General features: G+C 33.9%; 1 protein-coding gene across 1 annotated transcript; it reads right to left on the bottom strand.

Annotated features, from left to right (window-relative positions):
• Positions 1–1523: 1523 nt before the first annotated feature.
• On the bottom strand, positions 1524–26980 carry LOC138696974 (uncharacterized). Its single transcript, XM_069822519.1, has 9 exons — positions 26839–26980; positions 22412–22506; positions 18027–18138; positions 14383–14447; positions 13311–13346; positions 13093–13204; positions 7361–7443; positions 6065–6092; positions 1524–1732 (listed from the first exon to the last, which is right to left on the bottom strand). The coding sequence occupies exons 1-9, from the start codon at positions 26909–26911 to the stop codon at positions 1677–1679; spliced, it is 660 nt and encodes a 219-aa protein (XP_069678620.1). The 5' UTR covers positions 26912–26980; the 3' UTR covers positions 1524–1676.
• Between the last annotated feature and the right edge of the window lie 375 nt (positions 26981–27355).

The raw sequence follows: 27355 nt of genomic DNA, 5'->3' as shown, positions 1-27355 counted from the left end.
TCCTGGTTATGAAGGTTATACGTGCAAACTTTGGCATATATCGGCCAAAGCGTGTAGATTTGTATTGGGAACATACATACATACAGCGGTTCTTATCTATAGTTTGAAATAAATGCTTCTCATATAACAATTGTCAGTTTAAGTATATGCACAAGAATTGCTCTAAATTTTTATTTAGTAGATCTAGTAGTGCTATGCCTGAAGAACACATGATCTTGCATGTACCAAAATAAACAAAATAAGGTTAGTTTACTTCAGAGATTACAATATACTTAACATATAACCTTTTAACTTGATTACAAAAATTCCATGAAATGACACTACATGTGTGTCTGTGGTATGGGACGTGAAATATCTGGACATACAGACCTAAAAATAGGGAATAAAAACCACCGGTACCGTTAAAAAATGCTAGCCCGACAAGATTACAGCACGCCGGCATCTCTAATAGCTAACATCAGTCGCCAGACTTGCTGAACATTATTATCATTGCAACTATTAATAATAATGAAATAGTACCGTAACATGAATAACGGTTAGGATGTGTGACCTCGAAACGAGCGGACCCGGGTTCAAATCCTGTTTAGGAAAGTTATTTAGAGGAGATTTATTTCCGGGGCTTTCTCTCAACCCAGTAAGAGCAAATGCTGAGTAACTTGCGGCGTTGGACTCTGGACTCATTTGGTTGGCATTACCACCTTCATCACACTCAGACGCTAGATAGCCATAGCAGTAGATAAAGAGTCGTAGAGTAATGAATTAAACAATTACAAATTAATATAGAGTATTCTCAGTTCTGTTATTGTAATTCTTACAGATTCATTTCTCTAACATAAATTTAAAAGAACTAAGGAAGAGACTAGTGAAGTGCTTTATGTGGAGTGTGGTATTGTATGGGACAGAAAATGGACATTGCAACGAAGTGAATAGAAGCAAATAGAATCATTTGAAATGTGGATATGGAGAAGAATGAAACGTGTGAAGTGGACAGACAGAATAAGAAACGGACCTGTGTTGGAAAGAGTAGGTGAAGAAAGAATGATGCTGAAACTGATCAGAAAGAGAAAAAGGAAATGGCTGGGTCACTGGCTGTGGAGAAACTGCCTACTGAAGGATGAACTGGAAGGAATGGTGAACGGGAAAAGAGTTCGGGGCAGAAGAAGATATCAGATGATAGACGACATTAAGATATTTGGATCATATGAGGAAACGAAAAGGAAGACAGAATATAGGAAAGATTGGAGAATTCTGGGTTTGCAGTGAAAGACCTGCCCTGTGCTTTAAGGTGCTAGTATATGGTCTGAGATGAAGCTCACAGAACTCTCTCTGTCTTAGAAGTTCTTCGTAATTTTCTGGAGTTAAATGTTGCAATTCTTTCTTATTTATATTCTGAAACTCTGGTAACCTATATGAAATTCAAATTATATCCTAACCAAGATACCTTGTTTAGTTTATATTTACAGTATCTAAACTTCCGTGAATCCTTAAGAACTTTTGTGACAATTATTACAAAATTTGAAATGTTATTACTTTAGAATTAAGATATTTAATGAAGTTCAGACAGACAATTTACAAGGTAATTACAAAACCTTTGCCTTAACATAAATGAGCTAAATATTTCTTGGCATGGATGTTGTCACTTATGCAGGTTACATCATTGCACCTTAGTTACGAGTCTATTCCACGTTGTATTTCTTCCGAAGTGCCACTCTCCGGTCATCGCAAGTAGGGTCTGGAACAAAGAATATTTAACAGTAATAAAAAAAGTGACCAATACGGGTTGCTTCAATACAAATGTAAGGTGATAGCAGTTTTTATAAAGAGCGTAAATGTTCTTTCCATTAGTGTCTGGATGACATTTCTAGTTGTTTTAAGAGGAACAAGTGAGAAGCTTCACATCTTACGATGCCATAGAGACAGACTTCTTACGTCAAAGAGTAACCGAGTACTATGATGGAAGAAGTAGAACGTAGTATGTTTACATTTGGTATCCACGTCAGAAAAAAAAAATACAGAGGGTCGTGTCAAACACGAGTGTTTCAATAGTGACACAAATAGCCACTTTCTGGGTTGAGTGCGAGTATATCTTTGTGATATTTAACCATGTGCGACGTTAAACATGATAATTTGGGAACGTTCTTTTATTATAAATAATTTGTAATCATGAAATACTAAATATTATATTTATATTTTTAATTGAAATTAGTAACAACAATAAATTTCCTTAATCACGGTGTAGAACCAGTTTCGATAGGAGTATTGTACCAAAACAAGTTTATCCACATCACGTCTTCTACTTAGGCCGTATCCCAAAGCTTAAGTCTACACTGCAAGGTAGTGACTAGAAACTAACTAAAGGCTGGTTCACAATAAACTGGAAACGAGAATCGGAACGAAATGGTAAAATTGTTAAAATGTATACATTTAAATGTGAGCATTCACAATTAACGAAAAGCTTGCAGGAGCCCGGGATCGGGAACGGAGAGTTGGCCAAGTTTCAACTTTGGCGTTCACGTTTCCGATCACAGCCCACTAGATTCATTCTATTGCCATCTGAAAGCTATTTTGTCGTATATTTTGTAGCAAGAAGACCGTGACATAACCTATGCATTATTTTGTTCTGTGCTGTGCATCATGGAGCAAGTTTTATTTGATGAGATTCTAATATTGAGTGTTGAGGAAAATCCTCACGTTTATGATAAGCGGCGTGCCTCGCATAAAGATGAGAAAGTGACGGAAAATACGTGGCTTCCAATAGCTGCATCTTTGAACACCGATCGTAAGCGAATCATACTTTATTACTGTATTGGTTGTAGTACACACTACATATTCATGCTTCAATTCAATAACTACTGTTGTGTTTATTTTTGTTCTATTACAAATATTTCGTCTCTAGTTATTTTACGTTATGGTAGACTTAAAATAGGTTGTGATAATAAAGATGCATGGGCATATTTATAGTACCGTACCTAATGAAATGTTTCAGTTGAAATTTCGAAGTTGGTTAACCTGTGTTTATTTTCGCTGCCTTGTACTCATGAGAGAACGCCATTGGTCAATTATACACAACTAACATCAGAATGCGTAATATCGACTTTACATATCGTTATTGACATACATATCGATATGCATAGTCGTCTACGTTCTCGGTTTATTGTGAATCAAAAATTTTCATATTGACGTGCTCTGCTTCTCGTTTTCATTCAGGTTCTCGTTCCCGGTTTATTGTGAACCAGCCTTATCTTGTATACCACACACTAGAGAGCTTTGGACATGTATGCTGGAATGTTGACCTGCTTCACAGAATATTTTTTATAAAAACCATGACATTACAGTATAGCATTAAATTGAGAATTAATGCAGTTTCATCTGCAGTTATCAGCTGTGAACAATTTCCTAGCGAAGAATTCCTGAAACATGATTCTCAGGTTTATGAACTGAATGGTAATTTCCTCAGACCCTAAAAAAGAAACGTAGAAAGATGTAGAAGTTTAAAAGATGTTCGAAATATACCTAGGCTACATCAAATTTCGTTTTCCTATCTATAATCGAAATATGTTGAAAAGATAATGACCTGAAATTTTACAATATTAAAAAAAATGTAAACAGGCATTAACAATGTTACATCCGACTATTTAGTCAACGTCTAGTTCACTTGAGCTGTAAATGTACCTTTGAGACACGACCTTAATATTTGTTTCGACTTCATTTCTCCTTTATTTTTAATTGCCTATCATTTACTTTTAGTATTCGTATATTTCACATTTTACTAGATAAGTTTTACACAGTTTTTCGAGGTTCTGCCTGATGTTGCACTTTGTACAGAATTTAACTGACCGTACAGCTATTTCAGTTGTCACGGATGTTACATTTTTGCTATTTTCAAACTCAATATATTGAAAATGAAATTACTTTTGTCAAATTTTATTATTAGAATAAATTTAGAAGAACTGTATCATTTTATAGAAAAAAAGTTGTTGAACCCAATTTATTATTATTGCATAAAATAAAGAAAAGATTCCGTCATAGATTTTACAAGATTTGTGAACTCACTTCACGTCTTATTAACAAAAAGTGTAAAACTCAGGTCTCTGCATCAAGCAAAAAGAGATGCATTCTCATAGTGTCTATGTGAAAGCTGTACAAATCTCATAAGTCTCAAAATCATAATCGGTAAATATTTCATAGCCGTTTCTTCCATGCCAGGGATGTTACACACATTTTGTCACAGATATTACAGATGAATTAATATTCTTCATTTTTCCAGTTTCAAAACAACTGTGACATTTCTAAGTCAAAATATTGACTTGAACTGTAAGATTGCTAATTGTTATTAACTCAAACTAAATGAAACAAATGATAGAAAGAATCTAGTATAGAGTAAAATTTCGTTAATCTTGGAGCTCTGGAATTAACAGTGCAACTCTCAAAATATTTCTTCAACAATCGCTCCTTGAAAAACATACATTAAGGGGAGGCAGAGGTGAATATTTCAAAATCCCCAAATTTATCCGATTTTTTTAAAATTGATCATGGATACTAAGTATGTTATTAGTAATGGACATACCAAGTTTCAACTTTCTAAGTACAATAGTTCTGTAAATATTAATAATTTTATAAAACTTTATATCGTTTGATATAAAATCCTCCGTGCACCATATTGTAAGAAATTTTGAATATTTCTTTTTATTTATAAGTTCAGAGAAGGTATATAAATAATGATAAGTATTAGTTTATTCTGGGAATAATACAGTAATACAGTTATCTTGGTTTTAATTTCATACTTTAAAGGGAACGAAATCAAAAACTAACATCGGAATATGAAAATATAGTGTATAAAGGTAATAAAATTGGAAAAAAAAAACAAATTTTCTTCAGTTTTGTTCAAAATTTCACCTCTGCCTCCCCTTAACAGCTGATCTCTCTATGAGTAAGTGCTGCAAACTTAGGGAAACAAAAAGTACCCATTACCTAGACAAGATCACTTATATTCAATATCCATAAACTATCTTCCTTTTGAAAATAAAACATTAAAATATTTATATTTCCAGCCTTATCTATGCTTTACGCTAATAATAAAGAAATATTTCTGAAAAAGACTTTTTCATTGGAGTTCCCAGTTGCGTGGATTGGCTGATAGCATTTTTATCTCTATTCATTTATTTTAGTCTCATCTTGTTCCTTTAACTTCGAGAGTTTTGAATCCAACATCAGTTAATCTTTATAGAACTTTATTTCAATTTCTTTTGCGTATTTCTGTTCCACAATTATGCTGAAGTTTTACCGATGCACGCAGTAGGCTACAGTGTTGCCATAGTTAAATTAGTTGCCTCACCATTAATAAGTAAATTTCCTTTCTTTCTTTGCTTTTCTTTTACTCTTTGAGAAGATATTTTCTGGCTTGTAGTCGTTTTATAACAGATAGAAGAAATAATTTACCAACAAAAGAGAGACAAAATTTTATTGATTGCTGAAAATTAATAGCGACTCTCGCTATCTACTATTGTGATAACTTCTGACAGAAACCTCTAGAATTCAGCAAGGAGTTTAATGATTTCAATATCAGTGAGATTTGAGATTTTAGGAACGTCGTCAACTGAGACATTTATACTGAGGTTATGCAGGGTTTGGTGCTTGCAAAAGTATAACTGAAATTACACAAAATTGAGGAGCGTTTTTGCAAAAGTCAATAGATGCAGAAATTTTTTAAAGTGAGTTACATATGTATATCGTATGTTTTCTACCTCCGGAATCGATCTATGAAATGAGATTTACCAAAACTTGATTCATACCGTATGTAGAGACTACCAAACCTTCTAGGTTTTTTCAAAACTCGATAGATCCTGTCACTTAGTGTAATTTCTATAAAATCTTGATTTCTGCATGTATCGACTTTTGCAAAAACGCTCCTCAATTGTACTTCTTCTTCTTCTTTTGATACAAGTACTTATTTTTCCTTCAGAAGTTATATTATTTTGTAATCGTTCACTGTGTGTTACACTAAAATTTAAAATGCAGTAGCTACAGTGTTGCACACATACAAGTGCTGTATTTTGTTTCTTACCTTTGACTTGTTTATCTGCCGGGCAATACTGTAAAAATTGAAATACATTTAGTTAGTGTATGTCGAACATTATCTGCTTCTAAGTTATAGATAAACGAAATTAAACGAACTAACAGAAAATGGGGACAGGCTACTTGACTTGTTCAACTAGAGACATTCACTGGAATAACAACTTAACGTACATTACATCGCTTCTTAAGTTTTAAACGTATGTTCAATTTTAGTAACATTGGCTACATATTTCCCTCCTAAAAACATACTATATACCTCCAACAAACACACTCCCCTCTAGAAACATTTGAATGCGCAATGCTGTTATTTATTTATTTATTTAGTTATTTATTTATTTATTTAGTTATTTATTTATTTACTTATTTACTTCTTTATTTATTTATTTATTTATATACTTATTTATATATTTATTTAGTTATTTATTTATTTCCTTATTTATTTATTTAGTTATTTATTTATTTATTTATCTAGTTATTTATTTATTTATTTAGTTATTTATTTAGTTATTTATTTATATAGTTATTTAGTTATTTTAGTTATTTAGTTATTTATTTAGTTATTTATTTATTTAGTTATTTATTTATTTATTTATTTAGTTATTTATTTATTTATTCATTTAGTTATTTATTCATTTAGTTATTTATTTATTTATTTAATTATTTATTTAGTTATTTATTTATTTATTTAGTTATTTATTTAGTTTATTTATTTATTTAGTTATTTATTTAGTTATTTATTTATTTATTTATTTAGTTATTTATTTATTTAGTTATTTATTATTTAGTTATTTATTTATTTAGTTATTTATTTATTTAGCTATTTATTATTTAGTTATTTATTTAGTTATTTATTTATTTAGCTATTTATTATTTAGTTATTTATTTAGTTATTTATTATTTAGTTATTTATTTATTTTTTTATTTAGTTATTTATTTATTTATTTATTTAGTTATTTAGTTATTTATTTAGTGATTTATTTATGTATTTAGTTATTTATTTATTTATTTATTTATTTATTTAGTTATTTATTTATTTATTTAGTTATTTATTTATCTAGTTATTTATTTATTTATTTATTTATTGATTTATTTAATCTTATAGAGATAAGGCCATCAGGCCTTCCCTTCCCTTGTACCAGGGAATTACAACTACAATATTAAGAATAAATTAGAATTATAATTACAATTAATATTAAATTTACAAATACAATAAAAATCAAAGTACTAAAAGATTAACTGTAACTATCATTCTGTAAATGAATCATGCATGCGAATGTTTACTCACCATTTCAATGAAGTCCAGCGCGCAGTCGAGGTACTGGTTGCTCTGTCTGTTGCACACGCTATTCTGCTCGGAGTCTGTTTTTACTGACATAATATATATTACTGACATTAATTTCTGTGATCGAGCAATGCAGAGTTTTCGCACATTACTGGTACCCTAAACGTTAACGCTATGTTGACGTCATTGATGAAAGAGCCAATCAGAGCCATTCACCTCACGTTATTTTAATAGTGGACCCGCTATCTCTAGCCATATAACGGGGACGTGAACGAAGTTTACCGTAGACCTAATTCGATGTTTAAACATGACATGTCGTTTGAGATTTACCACTGTGGACGATGTTCATCTACTTAGAACATCTCAAGATGCATAAATTATTAAATGAGAAGTACAAGAAAGCTCAGAAAAGAATTTTCCGTTGAGATTCCAACAGACAAAAAGATGAGTCGTGAGTACTCCACCAAGCGAAAATGCTCCTTTTTTAACTCACCGCAACTCGGAATCTAGTAAAGATTTTGAGTAGCGACCACTTTTAAAAGTAATTTCCATTCTTTCTCAACATTTCTCTCGCTTTGAGCGTATTCCGAATCTCAGCGCTGAGCAATCCGATGGCATCACGGTGTTCCGAATTCCACCGATGACGTCATTGATGCTCCACCGGTGTCGCACCGGTGCCATCAGCTTGCAGAGGTGGTGGCAGTCTCCATCAACCGCCATCAGTGAATCTGATTGGTTCTTGTAAAGGGCGGGAATTAGCAGACAAATGACATGGTGCACTGTTGTGTCATGGCGGTGTGTTCTGCTGTATTGTTTGTAATGAGCACAACGTAAAAACAATATGTTAATGGCTTATGAGCGAACATGTCAACGGACCAGTTATTACTACCGGTTCAAGAAATAAATTATTTATGATCTCTCTTCTTTGAACGAGATGGCAGTACGGAAATTTCGCAAAATTTTGCTAGCGTAGCACAGACAACAACTTATACAGTCGACATGACAGCCATCGATCCTTCCAGCAGTTTTGTTCCTATTTCGCTGCAGTGTGATGTCATTGTTGTCCACCTGTCCGGTGAGATTCGGAATACGCTGTTTGACCCCTATATAAAGTGAAAAATAAAAAAGTTTGCCGCTTACCAACTTTAGAAGGTATAAATCTCTGTTCTGAACTGGTAACATCGAAGTTAGTGTTTTTTCCTCACTTTTCAAAAAAAGGATTTTCATTTCGAATTTGGTCCTATGCTTTCCTTAGACATTAAGCTATCAATTAAAAAAAAAACATCCAGCGCGATTGATTGACAATCATACAAGCTACGACATGTTAAATATTTAAAGGAGCTGGAAATATCTATAATAGAGCCCTATGTGCACAGATCCCTTAAGATTCTTTCCAATGTTTTACGAACGTGAACATACGTCACTATTGACGTCAACATGACGTTAGCCATTTAGCGGACCAAGAATGTTCGAGACTCTCTAATAATAATCAAGTGTTCATTTTTGTTAGAATAGTAATTAGTTTGATCATACTCATACGATAAAATGCAGTAAAAGTTTATCACCACTTAGAGGAACACCCTTCAGACTCTTATGAGTTAATTGAATTGAATATAATAAACATTTCTAGAACATTACAGAAGTTTGTCATATCAATTTCACAATTAGAGACGGCTTTGTACAGGGACATCATTTTATTTTTACCTCAATTTTTATTGTACCTGAGTTTTTTAATGTACTTCACTTCCACCCCTTCTACTAATGAAGTTCAACCGTCCTCCACACAGATCCAACACCGCAAATACCGTCATAGTAGCCTTACGGTCATAGTAAACACAACGTTCCAAAAATATGTTCGCGTTTTCCAGTGACTAAAGAGCCTTCAATATTGAACCATTTTCCATTTGCCTACATCGCATCCCGGTTTCCCCCACCTGCTTCTATTCGCCTCTCTGTAAATGCTAGTGGCTGGGTTGTCTTAGCTATTTTCTGAGAACATTAATTTCTGTTAGGAATTGGACGTCTACGTAATATTCACCCATGCAATTGTATAAAATAACTTAAATAAAAGGGCCTCGTTAGGTAATTAACTGTCACGTGATTTCCTCCCTTTCTACGACGCTGCTACTTGGACGGACAATACATATCATGTCTGAGTAATTTTATCTTTTCGGACCGGACAGAAGTGAAAATTGAATTTACAGTACGTAAGGTCTCTTTTATAGAGTAGGTAGAGAATTATTTCAACATGAGTTACTGATACGAAGTACGAACCTGGTAATTGGAATTACGTACAATTGTCTATAGTACGATAATATGCACAAAAGAACTGAACACTGTATTGAAATGAACGGCCACCATTTTGAAAAATGTGTTTAAATAAATATATTATGATTATTTTTCAATTTAACTTCATTCTCTATATTGTACGCTAATGTGTTGTAGACAGCATAATATACACTGGATAATGAATACATCCGCATGGAAAGCTCAGTTTGTGAGTAAAAACACGCATTGTTAATACAGTACTGTACAAAAACCTAATCAAACTCAAAATCGCGATATTTCCTAGTTTACGTAAATGGGTGAACTACTTTTCTTCCCTCCTATACCTAGTAAAGTGATTTGTTTGTATATTACGCCAGTATCATCGAACTCCAGTCGTGGGAGGTCGTAGCAAACGGTGTTTCCGGTTCTTAATCGTTGATCCAAAGGTATAGCCAGGTTAATATTAGAAATGTTAGTAAAATAAAATGATGTCCCTGTACATTGTATAGCAAAATATATGCAATGATATACAGGGTGTCAACATAAAACATTTACAACTTTAGGTGTAAGTAACAAATAATTATTGAGACAAGATATCTGAATGTGGTTTTCAGAAACTGACAAAGTTTTATGGGAATTTTGTTGGATTGTTAAAATGAGTGTATTGGATTGTAAATTTTGGTGAAATCTGAAATATGACAATGGAAGATGTGGACACCTCAGGACATGGCACAATGTGTATCCTGGTTTATCGAGACACGATCAGATTCACGTCCGGACCCAATATGCAACAAAACTGTCATCACGGACAATAATTCGGGCGTGACACCGAAAATTTATAGAGAGTGGGAGTGTGTTGGGGCAGAAGGGCAGTTGGTGGAAAAGCACACGTGTGGAGGGCATTGGACATGTGCAAGAAAACCTTCCTCGGCATCAATTCTAGCCAGAATATCGACAGGAAATGCTGTGCTGCGTGGACGATCATCTGGCTGAAGAGCTTGCTCTGGCTCAACTTTGTTCGCGAACAGCTCCAGATTCTTGTAAAGGACTTTGTGGACAGTCGAACGCGCCAAGTTCAGTTCCCTGAGAATGGACTTACTAGAGCTTACTGATCGTGTCTCTATAAACCAGGCTACATGGGTACATTGTACCATCTTATGAGGTATCTATACCTCTTTCAATTTCTGATTTCACCAAAATTCACACCTGCAACCAAAAACAGAAAACGCATTTTCAACAATCCAAAAAAAAAAAAAAAAAAATCCCATAAGAACTTTGACAGTTTCTGATTAACATGCAGAAAACCGCGTTCAGATATCGTGTCTAAATAAATTATTTACTCCTGAAATTGTAAAGGTCTCATGTGGACACACTGTACATTTGAAGAGATAGGGAAAAGCGTAGGCTAGGACAGTATGACTATATCTAACTGAACATAGCTTGTGGAAATGTATTAAAAAAATAACAGGAACTAAAGAGAAACTGGATATCAAATCGAATATTCTAATATAGTGATGTTACAGTAAAAGAGGAAGAAAAACGAGGGATATTTTGAGGGGACAAAAGATGATCTAGAAGAATAAGAATGAAATGGCATTAATAGGTAGACTGGACAAGTTGTGCAAGAGAAGTATTAAGAGAGTGTAGTTATGATGAACTGAGAGGGACAGAGGAATTAAAAAAATTAATTTATGGGATTGTATTGAACTGTCTGTAATAGTGGAAGAACTCTTTCGGGATGATGGATAATAAAGACGTAAGTATGAAAATATAAGAATACAGATGATAAGGAAGGAACTATAAAACTTCAGGTGCGGTGAAGGCAAATGACAAGGGGTATATCTTGTATTAAGTTTTATTACTAAACTAAGTATTTATTAAGATGTACAGATAGTGATAGAGATAGGAAGGAAAGGATAATGATGAAGGGGGTACCGAACACAGGAATATCAAGGGCCGCCATGACATACAGAGTCAACGGTAAGTATTGTCATTAATTTCAGGCGGTTATTCTGTGAGATATTTCGAACAAAACCGTTTAATACAATTTTGCTCGTTTTTGCTTCCTTTCCGAGATAAAAATTGTATGAATAAAACATTTCATAGCGGTTTTTTCAGGGGGTTATTCTTTCAGATATTTTGAAGTAAAAAGTTTAGTACAATTTTGCTCGTTTTTGCTTCCTTTCCGAGATAAAAACTGTTGTATATTAAACGTTTGAAAGCGTGTTTTTCAGGGAGTTATTTTTTAGATATTTCGAACAAGATAGTTTAATACAAACAATATATGTTTGATGGATATCAGGAAATGACTTCAGAAGAAAGTTTCCAGGCACTCATTGCAACTCAAGGTTCACATACCCAATATCATATTTCAGACTTCCAGCTCCTGGAAACATAATCACTAACTTCTTTTTCTGCTATGAATAACGTTAACTTTGTACAGGGACATCACTTTATTTTTACCAACATTTTTAACATTAACCTGGCTATACTCGGAAACACTGTTGCCCCCTTCCATTGCAGGAGTTTGATGTTACTAGTGCAATATGTAAACAAATCATTTTACTAGGTATAGGAGGAGAGAAAAGTAGTGTATCCATTTATGTTGTAGGGAAATACGATATTACGATTTTCAGTTTGATCATCACTTTTACGGAATTTATTAAAATACAGTAGAGTAGTAACATTTTTTTTCTTCAAAAACTCAACTTTTCAGGCGGCTATGTTCGTTATGTAATGTCTACTTTATTTAGCATATTAGTTATTGGTGTTAACATACAATATAGAGAGTGCATTTAAATTGAGGGGGACATAAGTAAAGGGCTGTAAGTGTACTTAAGTTACTTTTGAGAAAATGGGGTTTAAATATTTAAGCTTTTGTAAAATCGGTGAAATTTTTATTTAAATTTTAATGTGTGATGCGATTAAAATATCCCTTTGCCACTTAAATTTGAGATACTTTAGCTTACACTGGATGCACTTAACTCATGTTATTACAAATGTCACTAGCATTCCTTTGCTTCTAGCCACCTCAATTCAAAAAAAGCTGAACTGAATTTTTAAACAAGTTGGTGAAAATGGTTGCCGTTCATTACAATGCAGGCTTCAATTCAGTTCGCATATTATTAAAAACATTTTGAAGCATATTCTCTGAAATTGAATTTATCCTTTCTTGAATATAATTTTTTAGTACGATATTATTAATATAGGTTCTTTCTTCTATAGAAAACGCAATCATATTTATGAAACACACTATACACTGCAGTGTTTACTTCACTGCTTGAAGACTTCGAATGCAACAGCGGCCGTAAGTTTGTGTGTCTGTCGGGAGCAAGGACATTAGTGAAGGGGTGAGAGTGAAGTACATTCAGAAATGCAGATACAATAAAAATGCAAGTAAAAATAAAATGATATCCCTGTACTTCTGTTGCATAACTTTAAATAACTCATATTTTTTAGTAAGTTACCTTTGCCGCATTCATTTTGAACCCCATTCCATATCTTCTCGTCTTCAAGGATCAAGGCTAACTTTACTTGTTTTAATGCTTCGTCAGGGATGACATTGCCATTGCTATCCGCCTACAATTGCAGATAGTTCCAAATTAAAAACTACCATTATTTTATAGTTTATGATATTTTGGTTCCATGTTGAACATTTCAATTAACCAAATTCCAGCCTACTTACCGCCTTAAATACTTTAAAGAGGCATTCCTCCATGCACTGAAAAATAAACGAGACTTCAATGTCGTGAGCAGTTCGTGCAATTATATAATTTATATAATATTTGTACAACTTAATAAAGTATACGAGGCGCACCCAGAAAATAAGTTTCCCTATTAAAAAAAAAAGAACACACACTTTCAGGAAAACATTTATTGGCAACAGGTACAGCAATGTTTCAGCTATTTTTCAACATAGCCACCATCAGAATCGAGACACTTGTCGTATCGTGGGATCAACTTTTGTATTCCTCTGTCGTAGAACTCTGCCGCCTGTGAATGGAACCAGCGTGTGACAGACGTCTTCAGCTCTTCGTCGTTGCCAAAACGCGCACCGGAGGACAGGAATTTCTTGAGGAGAAAGAGAGAGAGAGAGAGAGAGGGAGCGATGGAGGGGGAGGGAGGGAGGGAAAGGGAAAGGGAGAGGGAAAGAGGGGAGAGAGAGATATATACTGTTTGTTCGGCCCATAGACCTGACAGAGCTGCCGATGAATTTGAATTGGCGCAATGCTTTGTGCATTAAAGAACTTTATCATCGACCGAACCTCGCAGGCGGCGGGAGAAGGAATAAGAGCTTTCATTTCGGACCACTGCTGCCACGCTACTGGCACCAGGCGGGACCTGTCCGGCTGGCATATGATTGATACGTTATAGATCTGTTACGCATGCGCAATTGACACGGCTAATTACGTTTAATTTCAAGGGGGAAAATCGGGAAACTTACTTTCTGGATGAGCCTCGTATTCTTATTTTTGGAAATTATTAACGCTTAAGGAAGGATTTTGAATGGATACAAGTACAGAGGCTAAAACCATAGCTAAACGAACAAAATAACTTAAAAGAATGCCTCACTTACAAAATTAAGAATAACATAACACTTTGTAACGGAGTTAGAGACACAATAATTAGTAAGTTTCCTTCATACTGCAAACATAATGATCTTACATCTGTGAAAAATACATAGGACCTGCACGTACGCTAGTGAACTCACTCTAACACTTGCTTTCTTGGCGTTCCCTGTGGTTGCAGCTACTTACCACAGCGTAATTCTCGGGAAGTTCATATTCTTGACCATCATTTGTGTCTTTGGTATTCTCTTGTGCTGGAATAAACGTTAAAAGTCAGGTCATCTCATATTTTTGTTTGTACCGACATAATTCCTAAGTTTAAAATTAAATTATGTTTTACTTAACGACGCTCGCATCTGCCGAGGTTATATCAGCGTCGCCGATATGCTGGAATTTTGTCTCGCAGGAGTTCTTTTACATGCCAGTAAATCTACTGACATGAGCACACTTAAATACCATCGACCTGAGCCGGAATCGAACCCGCAATCTCGGGCACTATACCGTCTGCACCATCGAGGCCAACCTTCGTTCATAGTAGAATTCACTTACATTACAGTAAGAAATAGAAATATCAGGTGAAGTACCATCATTTAATTCAAAATCGTGTAGCTTACAGCATTTAAATTTAGTCGAGAGACGAGGTTTTAATATTGGAATATGAACCTCTTCCTTTACCTACGTCCATCTCCAAGATTAAATTTAATATATAAATGGCCGAAATGGGAGCAATTTGAAACTGTGATGACGTTTACACATCATCATCATCATCATCATCATCATAATCATAATCATCACCATCATCATCACCAACACCATCACAATCATCATCACCATCACCATCATTATCGCCATCACCATCATCACCATCACCATCACCATCATCACCATCACCATTATCACCATCACCATCACATCATCACCATCATCATCGCTATCATCATCACCATCACAATCATCATCACAATCATCATCACAATCATCATCATCATCATCATCACCACCATCATTATCGCCATCACCATCATCGTTACCATCACCATCATCATCACCATCATCACCATCACCATCATAATCATCACCATCATAATCATCACCATCATCATCACATCACCACCATCATCATCACCATCATCACTATCACCACCATCACCATAATAATCATAACCATCATCATCACCATCATCACCATCATCGCCACCATCATCATCACCACCATCATCATCATCACCATCATCAACATCATCACCACCATCACCATCATCATCACCATCATCACCATCACCACCATCACAATCATCACCATCACCATCATCATCGTCACCATCATCATCGTCACCATCATCATCGTCACCATCACCATCACTTACACTGTCACTATCACCACAATCATCATCATTACCATCATCACCATCATCACAATAATCACCATCGTCACCATCATCAGCATCACCACCACCATCACCATCACCACCATTACCATCATCATCACCATCACCACCATCACCATCATCATCACCACCACCATCACCACCATCACAATCACCAACACCATCACCATCATCACCATCACCATCATCACCATCATCACTATCATCACCATCATCACCATCACCACCATTACCATCATCACCTTCACCATCACCATCTTCACCACCATCATCACCATCAGGACCATCACAATCACCACCATCACCATCATCACCATCACCATCATCATCATCATCACCATCACCATCATTATCATCGTCGTCGTGAAGGATTGGTTTCTTTTGGAACCTTTCCGATTCGAAACATTTACTAATAATTTACTCGTCTTCCTATCTTCTCAAAGTTCCTCCCAAATGCCTCGTTCCAGCTGGTGTGTAGTGTAGAATTACTCTTGATAACCAGACATTGAAAAAAAAAAAAGTAGCGTATGACAGTCGTCTTGATGTAGCGGTAGAATCTTTAAAAAAATCTGAGTTCGTATGGCTTTATATTCACATATGAAACTTCATGTAGCTATAAATCGAACATATATATTTAAATTATTAACAAATTTATTGCAATAGTATTGCACCCTAAGTTGGCACTTAATTTTGTTCCGATCCAGTATAACCTTAAATTCTCACATTACGTGGCAATATGAGGACCAAGTATTCTGAAATAATGAACGAAAGTGAACGTTTCTTAAACTACTGTGATGAAATTTATACAGGGTGATTGGTAAGTAATGTCATTAATTCCAAAGGATTATTCTTTGTAGTATTTAAAAGAAAATTTTATACAATTTTGCCCGTTTTTGCTTCTTTTCCGAGATAATAATTGTTTTAGATTTCATAGCATGTTTTGGGAAAATCAATTGATTTAATTTCCAACATGATCAGTCAATTTAAGAGAGCAATGTATTATGATAATAAATGTCTGAAATAATTTTAGTTTTGTTCTTTAAGTGTGCAGAAATTTGATGTGAACAAATTAACATTTTAAAATTCCTTTCAGAACGAAAAGTTACGTTTGTTCGGATCAAATTTCTGTACATTTAAGGGACAAAACTAAAATTATTTCAGACATTTATTATCATAGTACATTGCTCTCTTAAATTGACTGATCATGTTGGAAATTAAATCAGTGGCTTTCCCGAAACACGCTATGAAATGTTTCATACTTACTTACTTACTTACTTACTTACTTACTGGCTTTTAAGGAACCCGGAGGTTCATTGCCGTCCTCACATAAGCCCGCCATTGGTCCCTATCCCGAGCAAGATTAATCCATTCTCTATCATCATATCCCACCTCCCTCAAATCCATTTTAATATTATCTTCCCATCTACGTCTCGGCCTCCCTAAAGGTCTTTTCCCTCCGGCCTCCCAACTAACACTCTATATGCACATTTCTGGATTCGCCTATAAGTGCTACATGCCCTGCCCATCTCAATCGTCTGGATTCAGTGTTCCTAATTATGTCAGGTGAAGAATACAATGCGTGCAGTTCTGTGTTGTGTAACTTTCTCCATTCTCCTGTAACTTTATCCCTCTTAGCCCCTAATATTTTCCTAAGCACCTTAATCTCAAACACCCTTAACCTATGTTCCTCTCTCAAACTGAGAGTCCAAGTTTCACAACCATAAAGAACAATCGGTAATGTGACTGTTTTATAAATTCTAACTTTCATATATTTTGACAGCAGATTAGATGATGAAAGCTTCTCAACCGAATAATAACAGGCATTTCCCATATTTAGTCTGCGCTTAATTTCCTCCCGAGTATCATTTATATTTGTTACTGTTGCTCCAAGATATTTGAACTTCTCCATCTCTTGAAAAGTTAAATTTCCAATTTTTATATTTCTATTTCGTACAATATTCTCGTCACGAGACATACTCATATACTTTTTCTTTTCGGGATTTACTTCCAAACCTATCTCTTACTTGCTTCCAGTAAAATTTCCGTGTTTTCCCTAATCGTTTGTGGATTTTCTCCTAACATATTCACGTCACCCGCATAGACAAGCAGCTGATGTAACCCGTTCAATTCCAAGCCCTCTCTGTTATCCTGGACTTTCCTAATGGCATACTCTAGAGAAAAGTTAAAAAGTAAAGGTGATAGTGCATCTCCTTGCTTTAGCCCGCAGTGAATTGGAAGCGCGTCTGACAGAATCTGACCTATACGAACTCTGCTGTACGTTTCACTGAAATACATTTTAATTAATCAAAATGTTTAATATAAAACAATTTTTATCTCTAAAAGGAGGCAAATTTGTACTGAATTTTTTTTGTTTGAAACATGTCAAAGAATAACCCCCTGAAATTAATGACATTACTCGCGGTTCTCTCTATATTAGCAGCTTACCTTCCGCTCCTCTTTCTTTGATTCCAAGCTTCTTCCTCACTTCGCTGTCACATTTATCCTCAGCTTCGTCTTCCTCCTTTGTTCCGTTCTTTAAATCAAAATTGCAACAAAACTGAAAATAATAACAGAGTACTAGGACTGAGTCGTTTCTGCCTACTTCAGAAATGAAGTGTTTTGTACATAAAGTGATTGCAAGCAAGAATGATTGAGCGCGTTGTTTTCCATAAAGAGCTAAGACCTCCTAAGGAGGGAAAGGTTTACTTACGTATATCGTGTGGTGAGCTGCTCCACATAGCTGTTGTGATTACACTTGCTATTGGAGTCTAACAGCTTGCTCATTTAGCATATTTCACATTTTTTGTAATTTTTAATGTCACCAGAGCTTCTGAAGCTCAAAACGGGACACTCACCAGTACAACGGCTTCTCGGGCTATTCCATCTCAAATCGACCGAAATATAGAGAAAATTGACCTTGCAATTTTTAAATACAATGAAACATTTTCTGTCCGTAGACAACTGTGATACAATGCTTTGTGCAAAGTTTGAGGCATCAGAACTTCATAGTGTTTATGCTCGACCATGCCGAAATGTAGTAATTATACACCTGGTAGCAGACCTTTAATGCATGTCATTAAAGTACATCTACTCATTAAAGGTCAGGTATTTCAGCCAATGACGACTCAGGTTACAATGACAGGTCAGCTTTCTACCGTTATAAAACCGCAAGTATCGATTATTCTCGGATATGCAATCGAAAGAGAATTAGCGAAAAGTCACGGAAGCTGGAAATCCAATACTGTCGCAGAAGGTTATGTTCTGTTACTATAATAATTAGCGTTAATTGTAAATAATATTGAAATAAATTCAATTTGTCATCTCGTTTTTCAATGTCTAATTTAATTTCAATGTTATCTCTGTAGGTTCTTATGGCCTAGCAAGGTCAATGTGGACATCTGTTCCTCGGAAAAAATCAATACTTTCGCGTCTGCGCACATCTCACAACATACGGATCATTGCTGAAGGTCAGATACAATTAAAATTAATAATATCAAGTTAGAAATATGGTCGAGCATAAAAAGTCGTATGAAACTCGCCTATAATGGTAATTAAGAAGCTCGTGTGAAAATTATGAAACTCGCTTGCGCTCGTTTCATAAATATCCATACTCACTTCTTAATTACCTTCATTATAGGCTCGTTGCATAATGTACTATTAAATTAATAATATTTCAATTTATTGCATTTTCATAAAATTAGCAAATTTAAACTGTTGTGGCTCCGAAACCCTATAACCCAATGATCAAAATCATGCTTTATTTTGATGCTAAGAACTTAAAGTTTATATTGACATGTAAACAGTTTTTCTTACTTTTAATGGAAATGGAGAAATGTAGATTTTTTTCATTAAGGCGCCGTTGGCCACGAAAAAATATTTTTAAAATATATGGTTAGATTCCGCATTGAAAGTACAAATAAATACATATTTTTTTACTGGTGGTTCGTTGATAAGAAAGTATTGAAAATATCAAATAAAGAAAATAAATAGTACGCGCGTGAACTAACCAGCTGACTGTAGGTAGTCGAGACAAGCAAGGCCAGGAGACAAACATGTGATGTGTCGTCTAGCAGTCATAGCTGTGCTGGCTTTATCACAGGTTTTCTTAAACACAGGAGTAAAATAACTCGAAACGGTCGCTTATCTTCAGCTCTCGGCCAGTGCGTGCGGTACTGCGCCTGTTCAAGTCTAGGCGTGTGAAAATAACCTATTTAATACCCTCGAAACTTATTGCCGAGCCACTAAGCAAACAATGCCGAATCCCTCTTAATAATGCGAGGTTTTTTCTCAATATTTTTTTTACATTTTTACAAATTGGCAAAAAGCCTAAAAGTAAGTAAAATCAGATTATCTTTCTCTCTGTGTATACAATAAAAATAAGGATTACTTCTTAACATAACCTACCAAATGTCAGCTTCAAAATGAGTTCTCGTTCAATGTTCTGCAGTAAATGGTTCCAGGGTTCTGAGCGCTGAAAGAGGCTTGTTTTTATAACCGTTTGACTTTCGATAGTATATTTTTGAAAATGCACTCCCCTCAGCACCTTGTATAAGTAGGGAAAAAATTAGAGTATAAAAAAATGCGAGGTTTTTTATTGATCGATTTCATATGGAATATCCCTCTCAGAAAACAGTCTGTTCTAGTAGTACAACATTCAATATCGGTACCCGGAGTAGAAACTTAATTTTTTAACTTTAAAGTAGTATAAACATAATGCGGACATTAACTGTTCAAGATTATGTATATACAAATTCAAGATGTTTCAGAAATAAGTACAGAAATTTTTAGGGATGATAGGTTTGATCTGGTTATTCATTTTAAGGATAGGAACCCTGATGAGTCGCTTTTATTCTTCGTCAGGTATGTCAGAAATCAGACTCTTTAGGGTGGTATTCATAGACATTTCGCAGCAGGCGCTACGAGCGTACTAAGCTAGCCCCGGCTATCCACTGGTTACTAGTACAGAATTCAAATCATATGCTATCGCTAACACTGGTTTATGAATACGAAAAACGCTGATCATCCACCGGAAGCCCGCGCTAAAAATGTCTATGAATACGGCCCGAAATGTGCAGTTATGTGCACGGATCGCCGGTCTGTGCGGGGTGCATCAATCAAGCGTTGCTCTTACCCGTTCTTAGCTGGAGGGGTGTACAATAATCTATTCTGCTCTTCTAGGGTTGGGTTAAATAGGCATTTGGACATTATAAATATAGTTAGCAGAAGGAAAAAAACACAGTTATTATCAGTGCCTATATTTGACAATTGTAATACAAGAAACTCTAGGATTACTCAGTTATACAGACGTGGACAAATTATTAACAAAATTGACGATTTTTATGATAATTCTGTTTACAAAATTTGACTTTTCAACTTAGACTACAGTTGACAATTTTACATATTTCTATCATTACAGTAGATAGAAATGTGCAAAAATGTCAACTGTAGTTTAAATTGAAGAGTCAAATTTTGTAAAAATATAAAATAAAAATCTTCATATTTTGCTAATAATTTGTAAATATGCAAAAATGTCAACTGCAGTCTAAATTGAAGAGTCAAATTTTGTAAAAATATAAAATAAAAATCTTCAGTTTTGCTAATAATTTGGAAATACCCAAAATGTAAACTGTAGTCCAAATTGAAGAGTCAAATTCTGTAAAAATATATAACAAAAATCTTCAGTTTTGCTAATAATTTGTAAATATGCAAAAATATAAAATGTAGTCCAAATTGAAGAGTCAAATTTGTAAAAAAATATACAATACAAATCTTAAATTTTGCTAATAATTTCGAAATACGCAAAAATGTCATCTGTAGTCTAAACTGAAGAATCATATTTTGTAAAAATATGTAATAAAAATCTTCAATTTTGCTAATAATTTGTCCACGTCTGTACTTCACAAAGTAGTGGTTGTAAAACATAATTTATTAATATGATTTTTGTACAGTATTTGAAGAAAAAAAAATTGCAGTAATTTCGAAACAACAAGAAACGAACAAGTATTTCATTTTACGTAGTAGGTAATAATTATTTTAAAGTAATAGACCCTGCTCTTTCATTGCTCGTCAAGCATTATTATTTACTGTGGCCATTGGAGCACAAATGTTGAAGAAAATATTATACTCCCAATTAATTACATGCAGTAGGACATTGTGAAGTTTTCACACTGAAATAATTTTTTTGTTGTATGTCATTATAAATTAATATTAATAGCTTAGAATTTAAATTCACGTATAGTTTATTTGAAAACGTGTAGAGCAAGAATCGAAAAGTTGGGAGCGTTACTCAAAGAAATTAAAAGCGTAGTTCACAAGCTATGAAGCGACGATATTCTCTAAGGAGGAAAGTTCGATCCGGTGCTGTGGATTGAATTCGGCGTAGCTCAGTGATCAGAGCGCTTGGAACGTAGAACCAAGGACCCGGGTTCGATCTCCGGCCCCGGAGCGAATTTTTCTCCTCAAATATTAAATTTACAACATAGCCAATATTAAAAAATCAAATATTCCTTCTTCATTCATTTTCAGATGAAAATAATAGACCGTAATAGTAGTAGTATTAGCAGTACTAATAATAATAATAATAATAATAATAATAAGAATAATAAGAATAATAATAATAATAAGAATAATAATAATAATAAGAATAATAAGAATAATAATAATAATAATAATAATAAGAATAAGAATAAGAATAAGAATAAGAATAAGAATAATAATATAATGTAATAGTATTAGTAATAATAAAATATTAATAGGAAATTAGTCTTTCAGATAAAGCTAAAAAAATGAATTTATTGTTACAATAAAAAATAATGTATCTGGTCCCTCACCATCTCATTTTCTCCGTCAGCTTCACGCCTTGGTCTCCTCAATGACGCGAGAGGTGAAGAAGACAGGTCAATCATTTGCGATGTTCCGCTGTGTGCTGGAACAAGAAAAATTACGATTTAATACGTACTCTCACCTTTTATGAGAAGTTGTGTTGGGTGGCTGTACATACAGAGTTATTTTCTAACGACAAAGGTGGCAGTGTCTTCCATCAAGAAATCAACAAATTTTCTCTTTATGTAGATGTATATTGCATTAGCATCATTGAAGGACGAGCAGATAAGATTGCAAGCATGATATTGTGATTATTTATAAAGACGTTTAAAATACAATATTTACAAATTAGAGAAAAATCTTACAAAAAGTTATGCGTCTAATCTATACTAATAATAAATCTGTAGCCGAAAATTTTCTGGTAATTTTCGATTTTCCAAAAATAATTGGTCCTAACATATATAATTAACCACCCTGAAACCGAAAATCACTTTTTTGAAAATTTTGTTTCTATGTCTGTCTGTCTGTCTGAATGTTTTTTAGCGTTTCACGCGATAATGGCTGAACGGATTTCGATCAAAATTAGAATATAAATTAAGTTCGTTGTAACTTAGATTTTAGGCTATATGACATTCAAAATACATTATTTAAAAGGGGGGTTATAAGGGGGCCTAAATTAAATAAATCGAAATATCTGGCTTATTATTGATTTTTGTGAAAAATGTTACATATCAAAACTTTCTTTAAAAATAATTTGCGATAAGTTTTATTCCGTGAAAAATTTTGATAGGACTGATATTTAATGAGATAAATGAGTTTTGAAATTAAAATAACTGCCATCTAAGGCCGTGTAATGAATTAAAAAACAAATGACTTCGTCTATAAGGGGCCTTGGACAGCAATAATCGAAAGCTATGAAAGATAGCCTACAGAGAATGTTTCTGTGTTTGTATGAAGTAATAACGGAAGCTAAATTAACCGATTTGTATAATTAATTATTATTTCACCATTGCAAAGTGTAGCTTCTCTAGATGGACATAATGCTATAATGATATTACAGTAACTTCTGATATAGTATATAATATAATATAATATAATATAATATAATATAATATAATATAATATAATATAATATAATATAATATAATATAATATAATATAATATAATATAATATAATATAATATAATATAACATAATATAATATAATTTATAATGTAATATAATATAATATAATATATAATGTAATGTAATATTATATAATATTATAATTTAAGTTATTTGAAGGGTTCAGAACCATAGTGGGCCAGCGCCATTTACTGAATACGTAGAAAACAAGGGTTAAAATTAAGTTATTACCATAATTCAATGGAAACCTATAACAAGTAAAATAAAGCATACACATTAAATCTAAATGATGTCAATGTTCATTAAACTATGGTTGCATGTAATAAAAATTAAGAAACATGTTAAAGGAATTGTCATTGCACCAAATGAGTGTCTCTGGACCAAAATGATCGCATTTTAATTATTTAAATACAATTTAAATTAAGTAACATAATAAACGATTTATCCTTTTATCAAACACGAATGTTCCCTGGATCAAATGTTCTATTTTATTTATGTAATTATTTTATATTTGTTTCTAACGGGTGCAGCGGAGCGCACGGGTACGTCTGGTGTGACTATAATATGAGTCGTATTGCTTTCAGACAATGTGTCTCTTGTCTACTTGACAATTAGCAGTTGCCTGTTACAATGTATACCAAACAAGACTTCAACTTGTCATTACTCTATTTGAGTCATGTCCTTAGGCGCAAGCGCGCGCTTTAGAGCTCAGGAGAGCCTGAGCGCTTTATAGTGGAAAGAAAAGAGACAGACGAAAGAGGTAGTATATGCCGCTTGGTCGAGCTATGTACAGGGATGGCCAGCACTGATTCAATGGATAAAGGGAAGAGAACTTATTAAAACTGTATCCATGTTAATTTGTAGATTTGTGCATTATAAGACTGTAAGTTTTAATTTTAATGCTTACTTTCCACATGCTTGCTCTTTGTTCAAAAGGAATATGTTCTCAACTTTTTTTAGAAAAGTGAAATTTTCAGATATGTTTATTTAGTAGCCTTATAGGAACTGAAACCGTGTTTTCGTGAATCCAATATATTATCGTAAATACGTATATTACTGAAGATAATGTACTGAAAATTTTGAAAATATTCGCATGGAAAATGTTTGTAAGGACATGAATTAACAAAGCAACTAGTGTTACACCATAAGCAAAAGATACGTGCCCATATGTTGTAAAACGTCAGCTCTATAGCTTCAACAAATTTCGAGAAAATAATTTAATATTCTTATGATAGGAAGTTGCGCACCAAAATCAACTTAAAAGCATAATGAGATAAGAGTTTTGTTGTGTAATATTAGTTGCAGATAAAACATATACCTAGGTAACTTTGCTTTGTACTATAATATTGTTTTGATTAGTTTTTGATTACTTTTTTAACGCTAAATATACCATCAAAATCAATTCCAACTTACCATGTCATACTCAGTCTCTTTCTATTTATGAATGATGTGTTTCATTCACTTAGTACAGTATAGTTGTACTACTATGAAATATAAGTGAATATTCCTTCTTAACTCTTTATTATGTTATTAACGTTTAAAATACAACTGCAATTTTAAGAAATTGCTGTTAGTACTTTTGTTTTATACACAATATAAGTAAATCAAACAGAAAGAAGCCATATAAAAATAACGACATAAAATTTCACGTTTCGTCTGAAGTTTGTGCAGCACCGTTTTTCTTAACTCAAAAGGTTGCTTATTCATATACATAATCCTTCCTCCTTCCATTCGTAGCGCTTGATGCCCGCGCACGACGTCAAGGTCAGAAAAATGCGCTTGCTTTGACATCACTGTTCTATTTGAATGTTGTATTTGCATATTGATTTTCTAATTGTTTGTTGCATATAATGTCATAACTCATAAGGAATATCAATACCATGCTCACGAATTATTCGAAGATGTGAGAAATCGCATGTTATTTGAATAATGTGCTAATACAGTGAAACCTGTGCAAGACGGAAGTGACATGGTCCTAATTTTTTTTCCGTTGTGGACAGGTTTCCGTGTTATTCAGGTGTGAAGTTGAAATGGAATATTTTATCATTTGTATAAATGAAAAACAAAATGGCATGCTGCAAATTGTAGGAATTACAGAATATTCCGTTTAACACTACTGACATTAAATCGGTTTCCTGCCGCTTATTTAATTGGTGAATGATCTTGATGAAAATCTTATTTCGTGTATAAATTGTATCCTAACTCACTCATTAAACACTATAAGGTTTTTTAATTACACTAAATTTAATATCTAACACTATACTATAATATTGTACTGTATATCACAACACATTATTTAGTTGGACTAGGAGCCATCTGTTAGAAGCCTTGAATTCTGGATTATCTAATTTCTTTGCCAGTTCAATGGTTTGCTTTGCAGAATAGGTGAAGAAATTGATGATGTTTGAAAGAGCAAGAATAATCCACTCCCACAACAGTTAATTTATTTCTATGTAACCAGTTGTTTTCTGTTTCCTTTTTGTGTTACCATTATTGACCGCAAGCCTCTCACTCATGATATGGCCTTTATTTTTTAAAGAGTTCAGTTACACCTGAGTTTTCCATTCCTAAATTTAAACATTATTTTCCATACTCTTCGTTTCTCATTTTCCTCGATAACTTTTACTTCATCAGTTAATGATAGTGCAACATTTTTACGCAACCTTTTTTTAATCACGAAATCGCAAATACACTTACGTTCTACCCAGCTACAACAGTATACAGGGGTGAAGCATTGAACATCTTTGAAGGGACTCGTCTGCTTATAGTCAATAGGGTAATAAAATTTATGACCACCAGGCCAACACACCCTGGCACCCTCAACAATTTTGTTTTTATCTCAGTGACCTACGTATTTCGTACATTCCTTGAAAGCACATACTGTTTCAAAATATAGTTTACATTAAAGTAGTGTGTCGAAAATATTATTTCCGTTTTGAACAGAAGCAGACAGTTTCCGTTTCCGCGTTGGACAGTTTCCGTTTTATTCAGAAAAAATTACACATAATAAATACGAATTTTGCCGGGACCAATAAATTGTTCCGAAATAGACAGGATTCCGGATTATTCAGATTACGATTTGAACAGGTTTCACTGTAGTAATAATAATAATAATAATAATAATAATAATAATAATAATAATAATAATATGATTGCGGTGAATTAAAAGAATGCTACAAGACCGTTGAAAGTAAGCACTACTGCACAGTTGCGAAAAGTGAACTTTGGCGAAGAATAATGTCCGCTTCTTTCCAGATGTCACTGAACGCGTATTAAGGATTGATCTTCACTTATTTGCGGGCAACATACCTGAATCTGCCGCTTGCTGTAGTCCTATACAGAACGCAGCTACTAACACGAGAATCCTGATGCTTGTCGTCATTGTGAAACGGAAGTATTGTTCCGACACGAGATGAGCCTGTTTATATGGCGGCGTAAAAATTGATTCATTGTCCATACTGCTCAGGAAACACGCTCAATTCAGCAGAACAAAGACAAAGCGACTGACAGAAATGACGTCAGCGGCGGAACCGAGTCCTTATATAACATGCAACAACAGGCTGAAAAATGTCTTCAGGAAGTTAGTCCGCTTTGCAAAGAAAAGGAATGCTATAAACATATTTTATTACAGTGTGTCGAATTGGAACATGTACGGAGAAAATATCTACCACCCTCGATGCTAAGTCAGAATAGGAGTTCGCTTGCATGCCTTGACCTCATGGGGAATAGAGAATGGAACAAAAGACTGGATTGTTCCTCTTGAAGGCGAGAAAGATTAGAACTTCAGCTGTTGAAGTTTGTGACGCGAACTGAGAAAGGAATAATA

Source organism: Periplaneta americana, chromosome 3 (genome assembly GCF_040183065.1).
Source record: "Periplaneta americana isolate PAMFEO1 chromosome 3, P.americana_PAMFEO1_priV1, whole genome shotgun sequence".
NCBI classification, from domain to species: Eukaryota; Metazoa; Arthropoda; class Insecta; order Blattodea; family Blattidae; genus Periplaneta; species Periplaneta americana.
Note: the sequence above shows the minus strand (reverse complement) of the source record. Positions and strands in the feature narration are given on the sequence as shown.

What these genes read in the sequence shown, in the direction of transcription:
- LOC138696974 (XM_069822519.1), bottom strand. Translation starts at nt 26,911, where the DNA reads ATGACGACAAGCATCAGGATTCTCGTGTTAGTAGCTGCGTTCTGTATA. An exon ending in TTCCCGAGAATTACGCTGTG is followed by an intron (nt 13,347 to 14,382) that starts GTAAGTAGCTGC and finishes TTTATTTTTCAG; the next exon opens with TGCATGGAGGAATGCCTCTT. An exon ending in TCAAAATGAATGCGGCAAAG is followed by an intron (nt 7,444 to 13,092) that starts GTAACTTACTAA and finishes ATATTATGTCAG; the next exon opens with TAAAAACAGACTCCGAGCAG.